This window comes from Cicer arietinum, chromosome 6, assembly GCF_000331145.2.
Source record: "Cicer arietinum cultivar CDC Frontier isolate Library 1 chromosome 6, Cicar.CDCFrontier_v2.0, whole genome shotgun sequence".
Lineage (NCBI taxonomy): Eukaryota > Viridiplantae > Streptophyta > Magnoliopsida > Fabales > Fabaceae > Cicer > Cicer arietinum.
This window is the reverse complement of record NC_021165.2, coordinates 13,004,211-13,018,993: the sequence shown is the minus strand read 5'-3', so window position 1 is coordinate 13,018,993 and position 14,783 is coordinate 13,004,211. Positions and strand designations below refer to the sequence as shown.

Here is a 14,783-nt window from a genome sequence, read left to right as displayed (position 1 = left end):
TTTTTTTTAATTTAATTTTAACAATTAAATTTTATTTATAATAATGATTTTTAACAATTATAATAAGGATTTTTAAAAATATAAATTAGATTTTTATCAGAAATAATATAATAATAAGTTTATTCCACGTAAGCGTCTGCCACGTCAGCTTTTTATTGACACATCAGCTTTTTATTGACACGTCATTAAAAAATGACAACTCATCATGATTTGGACTCAAATTCTGTTTGGGGGACTAAAACTGGGGAGAAATAAAATGGGGGGACTAATTTCAATTTTCACCTATAATAGGGGAACCAAAAGTGCAATTAAACCTATTAATTTTTTATATTTTAATATTTTTTTTATGTATCACGTTAGTTCTTTATATATTTTTGTATCAAGTAAAACTTTTTATTTTGTAAATTTTTAAAACGTTGATCCTAATTTTAAATCAGTTAATCTGAAAAATTATAATTCAAGAAATCACATGAAAAATTATCATATTGTTCTTAATCTTAATATGATAGATGACAAAATTCATAGTAGAATTTTAAAAAATAAATAATTAAAAAAGATTAAATTGAAATTAGAATTAAAAATAGTTTAACGATGTAACTTTTATATATATAAAAAACAAATTTGATATAAAATAAAAATAAAAGACTATTATTTTCACTAACTTTAAAGACTACCATATTTAATTTGCCAAAAAAACTAATATTCTTGAGTTACTTAATATTCTTGAGGACATCAATCATATTTTTAATTTAATTGCCACTATCTTAAATGACACTTGCAAATATACGAGGGCATAAACAAAAAGTTGGCCAAGGAAGTTCAATAAAAAAATAGCTTTCCAAAAAGATTGTCACTTTTCCATGGAGCAAGAGTTTTGCATTTAGAAGCCATCATGTCCTATAATATCTTTTGGTATCTTTTTCTATGATTTTCATTTGCGACTCTTTAATGTCACTTTCATATTGGAACCGCAAATTAAAACCATACAAATTAAAACAATGAAAAAAGAAGAGGAAAAAAAAAAGGACATTCACTTGTAAGTAGGAACAACAAATTTTCAATGTTTTTCATTTCTTTCTTTGTAGAAACAATCCATTATATAACAAAAAAAATACAAGAACTTAGTAAATTTTTGGGGTCCAAACACAAGAAATATCTTTTCTAGGTCTAAACACAAGAATTTGTTAAGAAAGTTTCTCTTCTTCTCATTTTCCAAATCTTTTCAAAAGTTTTAAATTTTTTCCTAATTAAATAATTCAAAAATATATTTTATATATTTAAATTAATCAATTTAAGCGTATATTTCTATATAATTAAAAGAGAAAAAAACAAAAACCCACTTGTTAAACCGAGCAATTCTCGTTCATGTAGCATGTTGCAGTAACATGTGTACCCCCTCAGCCCAGCCCAACAATGCCTAAGTCTAACATAAAGGTATCTGACTCATTATTGCTCGAGATGAAATATGTTAGGCCATGTTTACTTATAAAAACATAGGGAAAATAGAATGATAGCTAGGGAGGATGTACTTTCAAAATTTCTTAATATTTTGAATCTATCATAAAAAATTGAGGAAGAAACATGGTGAGAAAAATATTGAATTTATATTCTATCATGTTCAACAGTTGAAGTAAAAAGGGAGAATAGAAAATAAACGAATTCTTATAAGTGGTTTACTTTATATGTTTCTTATTTTCAGTTTTACTAAAAAATTAAACATGAGAGCGAAAATATAGAAGTTTTTGAAAATACATTTAAAAAATAGTTTCATATTTTTAAAAGATTTAAATATTTTTTTAATTCTGATAAATATAACCGTTTTTAGTTTTAGTATTTGTAAAAAAAATTGTTTGGATTTCATCTCTGTAATATTAGAAAAATTTATCTTTGGTCCTTAACGTTAAGTGAACGTTACAAAAAAAATTAATTGACAAAGAGAAACGTGTATCAAACGTTTAAAAATATTTTTGGTCCATGTAAATATAACAGTTTTCAGTTTTAGTCCCTGAAAAATATTTGTTTGGATTTCACCAAGTAATATCCAAAAACTTTATTTTTTGTCCTTCACGTCAAATAGACATTACAAAAACGTGAGTCGACAAATAGAGGAAAACATGGATCAATTGTATTACTTCAATGAGAATATTAATTTAAATATTAGAATAACTTGTATACTTATTTTTATTTGTTATTTAAATATTGTTTTGGTTAAATTTATTTAAAATAATTATTTAAATTTGTATTTTTTATTGGAGTTTGTATACTTATTTTATTAGAAATAAATATACAAATTATTTTTATTTGTTATTTAAATATTTTTTTGGTTAAATTTGTTTAGAATAATTATTTAAATTTGTATTCTCATTAGAGTTTGTATACTTATTTTATTTTATTAGAAATAAGTATACAAATTATTTTTATTTATTATTTAAATATTGTTTCGGTTAAATTTATGTAGAATAATTATTTAAATTTGTATTCCCATTAGAGTTTGTATACTTATTTTATTAGAAATAAGTATACAAATTATTTATTTTTTATTTAAATATTATTTTGGTTAAATTTGTTTAGAATAATTATTTAAATTTGTATTCCCATTAGAGTTTGTATACTTATTTTATTAGAAATAAGTATACAAATTATTTATTTTTTATTTAAATATTATTTTAGTTAAATTTGTTTAGAATAATTATTTAAATTTGTATTTCACATTTTTCTCTATTTATTGACTCACGTTTTTGTAACGTTCATTTGACGTTAAGGACTAAAAATAAAGTTTTTAGATATTGCAGGGATGAAATCCAAACAAATTTTTTTCAGGGACTAAAACTAAAAACTATTATATTTAGAGAGACTAAAAACATATTTAAACGTTTAGTCTACGTTTTCCTTTGTCAATTAACGTTTTTTGTAACGTCTACTTGAAGTTAAAGATCAAAAATAAATTTTATGATATTACATGGATGAAATCCAAACAAATTTTTTTACAGGAATTAAAACTAAAAACTATTATATTTAGAGAGATAAAAAACATATTTAAACGTTTTTTAAATTATGAAAAGTGTCATAACATTGTTTTCACACTTTCTAGAAATATTTTTCTTTCTAGTTACCTTTCATCTTCTATCCATTACAATTAAAAAAAAGAAACTTATAACTAAATATTAATTTTGCCCTCGACCTACAAAGTAAAAATTTGAAAGAAAAAAAATGAAAGTAAATGAGTAAGACATTCTCCCTTTCTCAACAACTAACAATGGTATGTCAAGACTAACCATAATGGTCGTAGTTCATTTGAGGATCAAAGTCTTTAGAGTTTCAACCGATTATGAGATATTAGATTTCATTAATGTTTCGACCTCAAGTCACATTCTAAGGTATTGTCTATTTTAGATTTTGTGCATGTGCCACCACAAATTTATTCTTAGTAAAAGATATTTCAGTGGTTGAAAAGCATGAATGTGTAAAAACAGTAGTACCTAGTCGAGGCTAATTAAGAAGCTAAAGGGTCGTCCAGCTGTTGTGTGTGGTTTAGACCTTCGTTTCTCATAAACTGTACCAATGATTTGAGGTGGATTTAGATAACGATCATAGTTGTGTGGATACACATACGACGGTGATGATCTTTCAATAGAGGTGATATAATACAAATACTCTAAAACTCACGTCAATATTTGAGTGAGTGTAGGTGAAAGATACTTATCATAATAGAATGTGTGTTTTTCACTTGACAAAATAATCTTTTACTTTTTATTTTTATTGAAGTGCTTAATTAGAGTAATGACGAAAAGCGTTATGGGGTTGTTGAAAAATTTGCATTGTTTGTGATTGACATATTGAGGAAGTTGAATGATCATAAATTGTTCGTGCTAGAGGAGGACAACTATTCCAACCCGTCCGAGAATCGAATTATCCAAAAAAAATATGTGCAAACGGTTGGGTCGGAGTTTACAATGGGCGGATGCATATCCAAATTTTAACCCAACTGAAAATGCATAATTAATTATATTAATTAATAAATGTTTGAAAGTGCATGCTGTTTCAGTATCATATATATATAGTAGATTAATAGCTTTTTTAGTGGTAGATAATAATTGCATCCAAATTCTAATATTTTGTTATAATTGAAAATTTAAGTATAATTATAATTCTTGATTTTCTTCGGAAAAAGAAACAACTAAAGAAGACTATGGTGGATCGAAAATAGAAAATGATAGTCTCTTCCTTCTTCATAATCACCTTCTTCTTCCTTCTCTCTTTTATTTTTATTTTTATTTTTATTTTCTTTTGTTATTCTTGATGATAAATAAATTTAAATATGTTGTAGATGTCACTATTTTTTACTCCAAATCTAATTTTTTTTGTTTTTCTTTGTCATATAGCGAGACTCATCATCTGACTTACTTGCATAAAAAAATAGACAAACGTCTACAAATTTAACCTGTTATTTAGATCATATTGATATTTTGGACCCTAATATGCCGATATCTACCCCTAATTAGTGCAGCTTAAGGTGCGTAAATTGTGCTTCGAAAATCCACTTAATGAATGTCCATTGATTCAGTCAAGAACAATTGTTTTATCTCGAAGCCTAAATTATGATTTGGACTAGAGATCAACCAAATGTTTAAATTTACCTTAAATTAAATCATGATTGAAATTTAAAATTATGTTTAACTACAACTTGTTACATTTTTCGTAATGCATTGTTTATAGATGCAAGTTGCATCCATAAACCAGTGTGACTTGTGACGATAAGTTAATAAGTTTTACAAAGAAAAACGAAGTTTATGTATATTTAATATATTAAATATTTTACAATCCCTAAAACTGGTGCATAGTAGTTTATGTAAAAACGACATGTACATAATTTATATTTAATATATTAAATATTAAATTATATGATAAAGAAAAATAGATATATTATAGATTATATCTTCACTTTGTCTTAAGTTTTTTAAAATAAATATGGGAATGTTGTTGTATTAGTATTTAAATATATTAAAATTACAAAACAAACTTAAATCTATCTTTTATTAATTACTTTGATATTTAAATTTGTCTTTAATTAATTAGTTAATTTGATCTTCATTTTTTATTAGTCACTTAATCTATAAAATTACTAAAAAAAAGATATATAAAAATGTGTTTGTAATTTTAATAATTCACAAACTATAATATGGTGTAATTGAAATGTATATATATATATTTTGCTTCCGCTACTTAAAATATCCAAATCTGTCCCAAATCGAAAAAAAAGTTTTGAAAGATGAATTAAAAGTGCAGCAAATTATTTAGCTATTTTGATTGAAAAAAGAAGTTATGAATGAAGTTAAATTGATGACAGGATGCTATACATGGAACAGTTGGCACAGCACCCGCAAGTCTTTAATCTCAAGTGCATATTGACAATTTCATGTCCAATCCAATTCTACTTACTTTACTTCAAGAGGTTGGCCCAAACAAAGTTCCCCTACCTTTCTTTTCTTCTCCACTCCAAAAGCATAGAGAAACAAATATGTGAATATGATCAATGATTGAGATAGACGTAAACAACTTCATATATATTAAAAATCTTTGTCTAATTCATTAATCTCTTGACTTTTTTAAATAATTTCTTTTATCTAACTTTAATAATTTGATTGATATATTTTCTTTACACGATTTTTTGCCATATATCAAAACCATCTATTACGAATTTCCACTATACGTAATAGTAATGAAGTGATATTCAAACTGCCATCACTTCTCTCTAATGCATGGACCCCTCTTTTGTCTCCCTATAGCTAAGAAATTATCTACCCTATACCCTATACCTCATCCTCAAATCTTCCTCTTCTTCTTATTGCTTAAGTTTTATAAATTCCTTATCATCTCTCCCAAATTAGACACACACGTTTTTCCTTAATTTGTTTGAGTATAGCCTTGGTTAACTGTACCAAGAATTTCACCCAATTATCATCTTCAATACTAGATCCATGAATCCATGTTACCAAAATCATACCAAACTCCTATCACTTTCCATTTGACCACATGTGCTGAAATCTTAACTCAAATCATTTTTCAAAATCACCGAATTTTTCCCTTAGACAAACCCACCTCAAAAACTCTACCTTTTTAAAACAACAAATATTTCAAATCACAATACAACCTATATATATATATGTATCTCACCAACATCCACAAAATACAAAAAAACACTTGTTGTGTTCAACCTCAAGCGCACACACATAGAACTTTGACATGTCAGCTGCCGTAGCTGCTTCCGCCGCCTCCGCCGCTATCTCCGGCTACCAGAACTCTTCCTCAAGCAGCACCAACCATAGTGATGAGTTATTAACTTCACAAAGAGTGGATGTTTCTGTTGCTCCACCTCTAAGTAGGTATGAGTCACAAAAGAGACGTGATTGGAACACTTTTGGTCAATACCTAAAGAATCATCGTCCACCCTTAACACTCTCACGTTGTAGTGGTGCACATGTTCTTGAGTTTCTTCGTTACTTGGATCAGTTTGGAAAAACTAAGGTTCATTCTGAAAACTGTGCTTATTTTGGAAACTCAAACCCACCAGGTCCATGTCCTTGTCCTTTGAAACAAGCTTGGGGTAGCCTTGATGCTCTTATTGGAAGGTTACGTGCTGCTTTTGAAGAGAACGGTGGTTCACCTGAGATCAACCCTTTTGGAGCACGTGCTGTGAGATTGTATCTTAGGGAAGTTAGGGATGCTCAAGCTAAAGCTAGAGGAATTGGTTATGAGAAGAAGAAAAGGAAGAAGTTGTCTCAAAAACAACAAAATGGGTCGATGATTATGGTGGATCAGGATCATGGTCATCATGTTGATGATGTAGTGCATTCAAGGTATGATCATATTCATGGTGGTTTGGTTGATCAATACTCAAATTTAAATGGGACAACTTCTAGAAATGCTGCTGCAGTTTCTTATTATTTATCATAGTTTATTATACACAATATTCCATGCATACATATAGAAGCTGTAAAATCATGATCGACAGGTTCTATGATTAATGTGGTAGGGCTCACAGATGCACTAAGGATGTGGTCGTTATTAATAGCTTATCAGTTATCAGTACTGTAGTGTTCTATATAATTAACACTCAAATTTGGTTATATATTATATATGCTTTGATTCTGGTAATTAACAGTGCTCTATAAGTATTGTGAATTTGTATAATGATGATATTCTCTTGTTTATTATTTATTTAGAATTGCTTGCTATACAACCATCCTTCCAATTTAATCTTTTCAGCTCGATTTTTACTATACTCATCAACGTATAAGAAAAGAAAAGGCACATAAAGATTATATCTATCTTGTATATTATTTTTTAAGAATGATTAAAGAAGGATTTTGTTGGGGAAAAATCAAGGTATATTATATTGAAACTGAAATTATAAGTTCATACAATATTGATATTATGAAATTAAACAGTTAAATAAATATATAATGAAGCACAATAAAAAAACATACAAAAGTAAGATAATGTATTTTTTTTTCTTTTAAAAAATAATAAATATCAGTTGAATTAATAATTAAGGATATATAAAGATATTGTTAAGTTGGAATACTCGCACTTGTTTGAATTTCTAGTGTCGTCTCATCTATTATGTTATGGCCATTTATCAATTAGTGAAGATTTGATTCTACCAAATGAATGAGCTCGTTAAAGATACATGGAAAATATCTGTTAATACCACTTTAATTAATAATAAAATAAAATAGATATTTTTTTATATAAAAAAAGTGGATAGTTAGAAATCGCCTGTATACCAAAGGTTGTTAAAACTAGTTATTTATTTGTATTGATTACAAATAATATATTATTCATTTGAACTCATCTTCGTATCTCTTATCAAATCAAGCAAATACTAGTTCTATTCCAAAAGATTAGCAAATATTAGTTCTATTCCAAAAGATTGTGAGAATACTTTAAAATAAAAGATTTAAAAAATTGAAGAGAAATATTAGAAGTTTCTACTTTTTATATTATATATTTTGAATGGATAACATTTAATTGGCCCCCTTTGACGGTAGTACATTCAGGTATATAAAAGCCGTTTGATTATGATTTAAAGGTTTAAATTTTAAATTAAATATAATTCAAACGTGGTCCAACTTCATTTAATTGCGAAGGAGTTCTTAGTTTATTTTTTTTTAATAATGCAGCCGGAGTTATTAGTTTGTGATGTTGAGAATCAATCCGTCCCATCTGTCGAATGGTGGGAAGTATATCTGGCTTTACTGTTTTCCCCTTTAATTTACGGTATTTATTCAGCAGAATCAAAGTTTGAATGACTCGCACTAATGAAAAGGTTCCAATGCTTCATCGAGAAGTCAAATAAGACACCAAAATTAAAGTGGGTGTTATGCGTCAAATTTTCTCATTCGACCTGTTTTTTGGAGTGGGGTCTGTAACAATTCAATCAAGATATGAACAAATTAATTATGTCGATGGTTTAAAACCAAAGCCACCACAATGGTGACATTTTTTACATTTAAATGGAGTCTAACAGATATTTGTCTTAATTTTTTGTTATGAATAATATATTATTAGGTTTCTAAATTTAGAGTTTACTAATATACATTTCGACGAAACAAAAACTACGGTTTCCGGTTCATACTCCAACAATATACGTCCTCCCCAAATGGAATGGTAATGCTTCCATCTAGGAAACATTTATTACCATCTCGGAAACATTAGAAGTATTTCATCTTCGCAATATAAGTTCTAATTTTTCCTCCAAAAATTATAGTTATATATATGCAATTTAATTCTATTAATTTATTTTAAATTATATTTATTTCTAGTTTTAAAGAGGCTATAAAATTAAAAACACACTATCAAATTAAAAATTAAAAACAAACATTTAATAAATTAACGAAGACTAATACCATGAGTCAATAATTTGAGGAACATAAGCTTGTGGAAACACCCATAAATTTGTTGGAAAATGACCAGAAAAATAGATATACAAAACAAGTAAAATAGACATCTCAAATGTCAAAGTGTAACTAATTTTAACGGTTTATTTAAATTTTGTTAATGTCTAATAGACATATAAAACTTTGCCTAAAAAAATACAAATAAAATCTGTGCATTATCATAATATGTCATTTCTGTTATCAAAAGACAATCAACGTCATTGCGACCATGCATAAATTATATTATATTTTTAAAAAAAGCTTTCGGATATTTCACTCATACATTTATGCATTATATGTTGTACAATAACTAATTTGAGAAAGCGGTTAGAAGCAAATTACAGGCGTAAATCACTTTTACATGCCCCATGCCAGTAGGAGTAACGATTTGTTCTACAACAATCATTCAGCAATATGTCTATTATACATCTAGCAAACAGGAAATTTGCTGGTAGCATTGTATTGAGACTAAGACATGAAAAAGAAAATATAGGCAATGAAATCACACTCAAGCTTAATCTAAAAATAAATAAAGAAATCTGTAAAAACCAATAAATGAAAGAAATATTACTCGGTCCAATCCAAAGCATTGAATAAAATAGCAAAGATAGCGCACATTTCTAAGTCAACCCATAAATGATACACATAATAATATAGACACCTCTTCAGTGAAGCTGAGAAATCAGGGGACAAATTTAATGTCTTTGAAGTATTCATGCTCAAGAGCGCCCCTGGCAGTAACTCTTCTGCTGGGATCCAAGCGAAGCATACTCTGGAATACAATACAAAACACATCCACAAACTAAAGTAAGAACCAGCTAAAGAAAATCACTGTAAATAATTTTGAGGAAGGACATAAAATATGCATGGTAGTGGATTTGAAACGAAGGACATAAAACAGAGGACACACACTTTCCTATACTTTCAGTTCCAAACTTAATAGACTTGAACATTACTAATTGGAAAATCATGACTGAAGTTCCATATAAATGGCTGAAAGGAAATATTTGAGACCTCATATCACCATTTTGCACAGTTAACCTTTCCATAAGTCCGAATAGTGAGAAATATTCGGACTTGTGCTATACTTGTGAGAAACATTACCAATTACCATCTAATACTTGTGCTGTCTTAATTTTTAACTTCTAAATATTGATTTTTAGTTTTATCCCAGTTCTAAGATGACAAATACAGTACTTCCTCTTCATTTATAACGAAATACATATAACCTTAGGTTTCATTTTATCATCATAATAGAGAGATATTTCCTTTCTTCGTTATTTTAAAAAGATCACTTACAGATAGAAGATCAAGACCAGCTGGCTCAAGATTTGGGACTAGAGTTGCCAAGTCCTGCAAAATACAAAATAAGGTTAAACTTGGCAATGGAATCCTAACATTAAATAATGCAAGTTAGAGACAAATATCCATTTAATTACCTTAGGTGGCCACTTGGGAAAGGCTGATTTAAAATCAGGCAATGAAGTCACTCCAGGCCATGTATCTTCATTTGGTGTACCCGTGATTCTTCATATAAGGAACAATGCGCAAAATTATAAGCATACATTATGTATTGTTTATTTGTTTCTTACATGCCTGTTTGGAAGCAAAAATATATTGGTTGCATTATATAGATTGCAATACCAACAGTATAAATGACCTATAAAGTTTAAACCTGTGAATTGGTTGACTTACTCAGCAGTGCAAGATGTTCCAATCAAAACTTTACAGTTCACACAGTAAAAACAAATTGTACAAAATGTCCAAGCACAAGGGAAAAGCAAAAGCCAGAAGTGGCAAAGTGTAGACCAGACAAATACATAATGAATGAAGCTCTTGTGGAATCAATTAGTGAAATATATCCTATAAAGTATAAAAAGGAAATTTTATCATTCAGCCACTTGGCAGTTAGCACACACAGTTAATAATTAGAATGCCCAAAACATCAGTATTTAATTAAAAAAACGCATGCCCATAACTCAAAATATACAAGAAAGCCAATTGTAAATAATACTAGCTGCACAACTAACACGACCAATGCACGCCGCAACAGAGAGTTGGTTAAAGCTGTACACTTTGACCTGAAAATACTGGCAGGAAATTCTAATCAAATATGTTGCAAATCTCTAAAAGGATCTGCGAGGTTCCTCCATTTTTTCTCACAAAGCCCTAAACTGGATTAAAAATCATTGCCTAAAGGCAAAATCCGTCTTCATCCTGATAACTACTAACCGAATCTAAATGGTTTCAAGGTTCTGAGAAATGCCAATGTAAAATACAGGCGTCAGAGAGTTGATACCACATATATCAATCTATCTGAGTATTACATACAGAACTCAGGTTCTTCCGAATCCCTATCAGCACCACAACTTAAAATTTTAAAATATTAAAAATCGAGAAAAAAAATTGTAACCTCCAAATCATTAAGATTCATCAACAGTTGGAAAACCCCAGTGTACATTAGAGCCATAATTCCAATTTAAGTGTTGAGACTTTTAATGGAATTTAGGGGACATTCTTTGTCAAATTCTTAGCAGACATGATTTACTATGATTTCTAATGAACTGTCAAACTTATGGCAAAAAAGCTATTTACCTGAATATTTTAAACAATTCATCAATCTCAGAGTCCCCCGGGAAGAGTGGTCGTTGGTTTATCATCTCAGCAAATATGCACCCAACTGACCAAACATCAACTGGGGTAGAATAATGACGGGATCCAAGCAATATTTCTGGAGCTCTATACCATAGTGTCACCACCTAAAAGTAATCGCCAAAATCATAATGCAGAAATAGGAATAAATATTAAGTTTCTAATGCCCATCTATCATTATACATTTTCACAAGACTTTTATGTCCTTACAGAATCTACTCCTATAAATCTTTCGATTTAATTATTTCAATCATTTTCATTTGAATGATATAAATGCCATGCAAAATGGCTGGCACAAAAACATAACAAAAAGAACACCGGACCAAGGATTCTTGCTTCCTGTAGGTGGGTTGACAAAAATAGACTAAAAAACGGAATGGGGCTCTATCAGTATCCAGATTTTCAGCAAAATCATCTAGAGAAATGTCTTTCTTGCTGGTGTATGCTAAAGCCTTCTACATTAGAACTTTTAATCAAACTACCCAGTCTTGTCTTATCTATTCAATTGCTTTAGCATTACAGCGCAGTAAGTTTTTCGACTAAAGATTGCAGTTCCAAATCACTCAAAACATTAAAATGGAGCATGAGTATATGTTTCTCTTCTTGCTCATAGACCCATTAACTTCAAATTTTTGTTATCTCGACGAATGACCAAAAGCAAACAAAAGATAGCGCACAAACCTCATGAGTAAATGTCCTAACAGGAATTCCAAATGCCCTAGCCAATCCAAAATCTGCAAGCTTTAGCGCATTAGAGCTGCGATCTATCAACAAATTTTGTGGTTTCAAATCTCGATGAAGAACTCTGTGAGAATGACAGTAAGCAATGCCACAAAGAATTTGATAAAGGAACATCTGCAGAAAGCATCATTAAAAATTCAAATTCCAAATTAATTGGTCCACTTTGCCAAAATAGATCATCCCTTTTTCAATTTGTGATAAATACGTTCATATTAGTGATGCATGATAAGGTAGAAATATTTAGCTGTGATAAAAAATGTACAATAAAATGGGAAGGGAAGTTAACAGGAAAGTAATACAATATGCTAAAGCTCAGACATTTCAAAGATGAGGCAGGCAATGTAAAGGAGAGCTAAAATCTGATGAAATACAAAAGGTGCAATGCCTTGCACCAACAAAGAAGAGTTCTTTTTAATCAACTACTGCACATAATATTGTAATATACAACCAATTGAAAATAAATCCGATATGATTAGCTTATAGACCCAGTTTTTTTTCCTCAGAAACAGAGAATTCCATTTAAACACCTTCAGTTTCAGTAAGCGATTAAAAGCCCCAATGAAAATGCTAAAGGCCGCTTTATTTTGTCTCAATAACAGAGAATGTCATTACAGTTTCAGTAACCACTGCTTTAAGTACTTAACAGCCCCAATCAACATACTAAGGCCAAGCTTAGTCAACCCATCACTCGTCTTCACTAATAGGAAACTGGTATGGAAAAAGTCATACCAATAAACTGCAATCCACGTAACCTTTAATTCATCACAAAAATCATGAGACATGCATAATATGTATGGACCTACATTTTGACAAGCTATAGTTATGTTGTCAACCGTAATAATGTTATTTAATCATCATTGGCTCTCATATTTGATTATTAAATTCATGGAAAGATGAGTCTGAGGATAAGAAAACCATTCAATCAATGGCTGAGTTATATTTTGTGCTCACTCTGATAATTATATTCGTAGTTACGAACAGCTCAAAATCCCCAAAGAGAATAGAAGTAGAGAAGTCACATACCTTTACTTGTCGAGGATCTTTTGAAAATTCTGGAGATGAATCCATATGCTTCTTTAGATCTAAGTCAAGGTACTCAAAAACCAGATACAATCGCTTCTCACTGTGCACCACATCTTGCAACCTGCCATCCACGTAACCACCAACCGTAACTCAATAAGCAAATGGTTAAGGAAGCAAAATAACATCAGGACAACAATGTATGATCAATGAAATAATCCAAGCAACATATCCAAAGCCCAATGGAACTGAAGTCAACATGTTTTCCTGTGCCATCCAATCCTAATTATGACGGTATAAATGGAGTTAGAGTATCATGTTGTCCAGAAGACAAGGGAAGGATCATGAAGAACATGAATCACATGATAATATATGTAGCATTGCACACGTGAAGCATTGGAGTGACCAGATTTAAAAAAAAACTTATTCAATTTGCAAATTCATAAACTACCAGCAACATCACCATACACTAGTTTAGCCATGCCAGAATAATCATACGGATAATGTAGACAGCATTGGAGTGACCAGGAAAATACAAAGATTTATCCAATTCACCAAGGCATCACCATACTAGGTTAGCCATACCAAAATAATCACAGGGAGACATATGAGAGAAATCAAACCATATTTTTTTCATTCCTTCTCATAATTTAAATGCCAAACATTATTATTCTATGCAGATCTATGACTATAACATCAATGTACCAAAATTAGCACTCAACGAACCCTTCGTTGGGAAGCTAAGCCTCGAGTTGAGCATTAATCATCCTATTTGACTACTATCAATGACCACAGACATAACATTATTGCTTAGTGTATCAATTTGATTACTCATCGGAATATACCTAACAATGTTCCTATGCTGCATTTCTTTCAAGAGAGAAATCTCTCGAATAGCGGTGCTAGGAACACCTTCATCTTCCTGCTCGAGGCGAATCTTCTTTAAGGCGATGGTTTCGTTGGTTACACGGTCACGAGCCTTGTAAACGACGCCGTATGTTCCTTCTCCTATCTTTTCAACCTTCTCGTACTGCAAAAAGACACTCGCAAAATCAGAGAAATAATCAGAGCGTGTTATTTTCGTATTTGCAAGGAGAAACTAAAAGATGAAGTTCGTTTTCACTAACCTGCTCCATCAAAAACCTCTTGAAGTTCAAAGCGAAGTTCTAGTTCAAGTAACAACAGAGAGAGAGAGAGAGAGAGAGAGAGAGAGAGAGAGAAAGCGAGCGAAATTAGAGAGAGAATAGAGAACGATCGAAGAGGAAGAAGAAGAAGATCTGGGCAGTTACCTCCAGAGCGAGAAACGGTTATACAGACAGAGTGTGGTCTATCAGTCTCATCAGTCTCCGCCTCCTCTTTGCTCACTCTTTCTCTATTCGCTCCTATTCTCACCCTCCTACTCCTATATTCTATATTTATTTTACTTTTTTA

At 30.1% G+C, this 14,783-nt stretch overlaps 2 protein-coding genes across 2 annotated transcripts; one reads left to right on the top strand and one right to left on the bottom strand.

Annotated features, from left to right (window-relative positions):
• The first annotated feature begins 5,638 nt into the window (after positions 1 to 5,638).
• On the top strand, positions 5,639 to 7,252 carry LOC101506113 (protein LIGHT-DEPENDENT SHORT HYPOCOTYLS 1-like). The gene has a single exon (XM_004504678.4). It carries the CDS (start codon positions 6,244 to 6,246, stop codon positions 6,952 to 6,954), a length of 711 nt encoding a protein of 236 aa, XP_004504735.1. The 5' UTR covers positions 5,639 to 6,243; the 3' UTR covers positions 6,955 to 7,252.
• Positions 7,253 to 9,344: 2,092 nt separating this feature from the next.
• On the bottom strand, positions 9,345 to 14,783 carry LOC101505571 (cell division control protein 2 homolog 2). The gene is made up of 9 exons (XM_004504677.4): positions 14,642 to 14,783; positions 14,480 to 14,518; positions 14,198 to 14,382; positions 13,356 to 13,476; positions 12,273 to 12,446; positions 11,535 to 11,698; positions 10,379 to 10,466; positions 10,239 to 10,292; positions 9,345 to 9,711 (listed from the first exon to the last, which is right to left on the bottom strand). Exons 2-9 carry the CDS (start codon positions 14,486 to 14,488, stop codon positions 9,622 to 9,624), a joined length of 885 nt encoding a protein of 294 aa, XP_004504734.1. The 5' UTR covers positions 14,489 to 14,518; positions 14,642 to 14,783; the 3' UTR covers positions 9,345 to 9,621.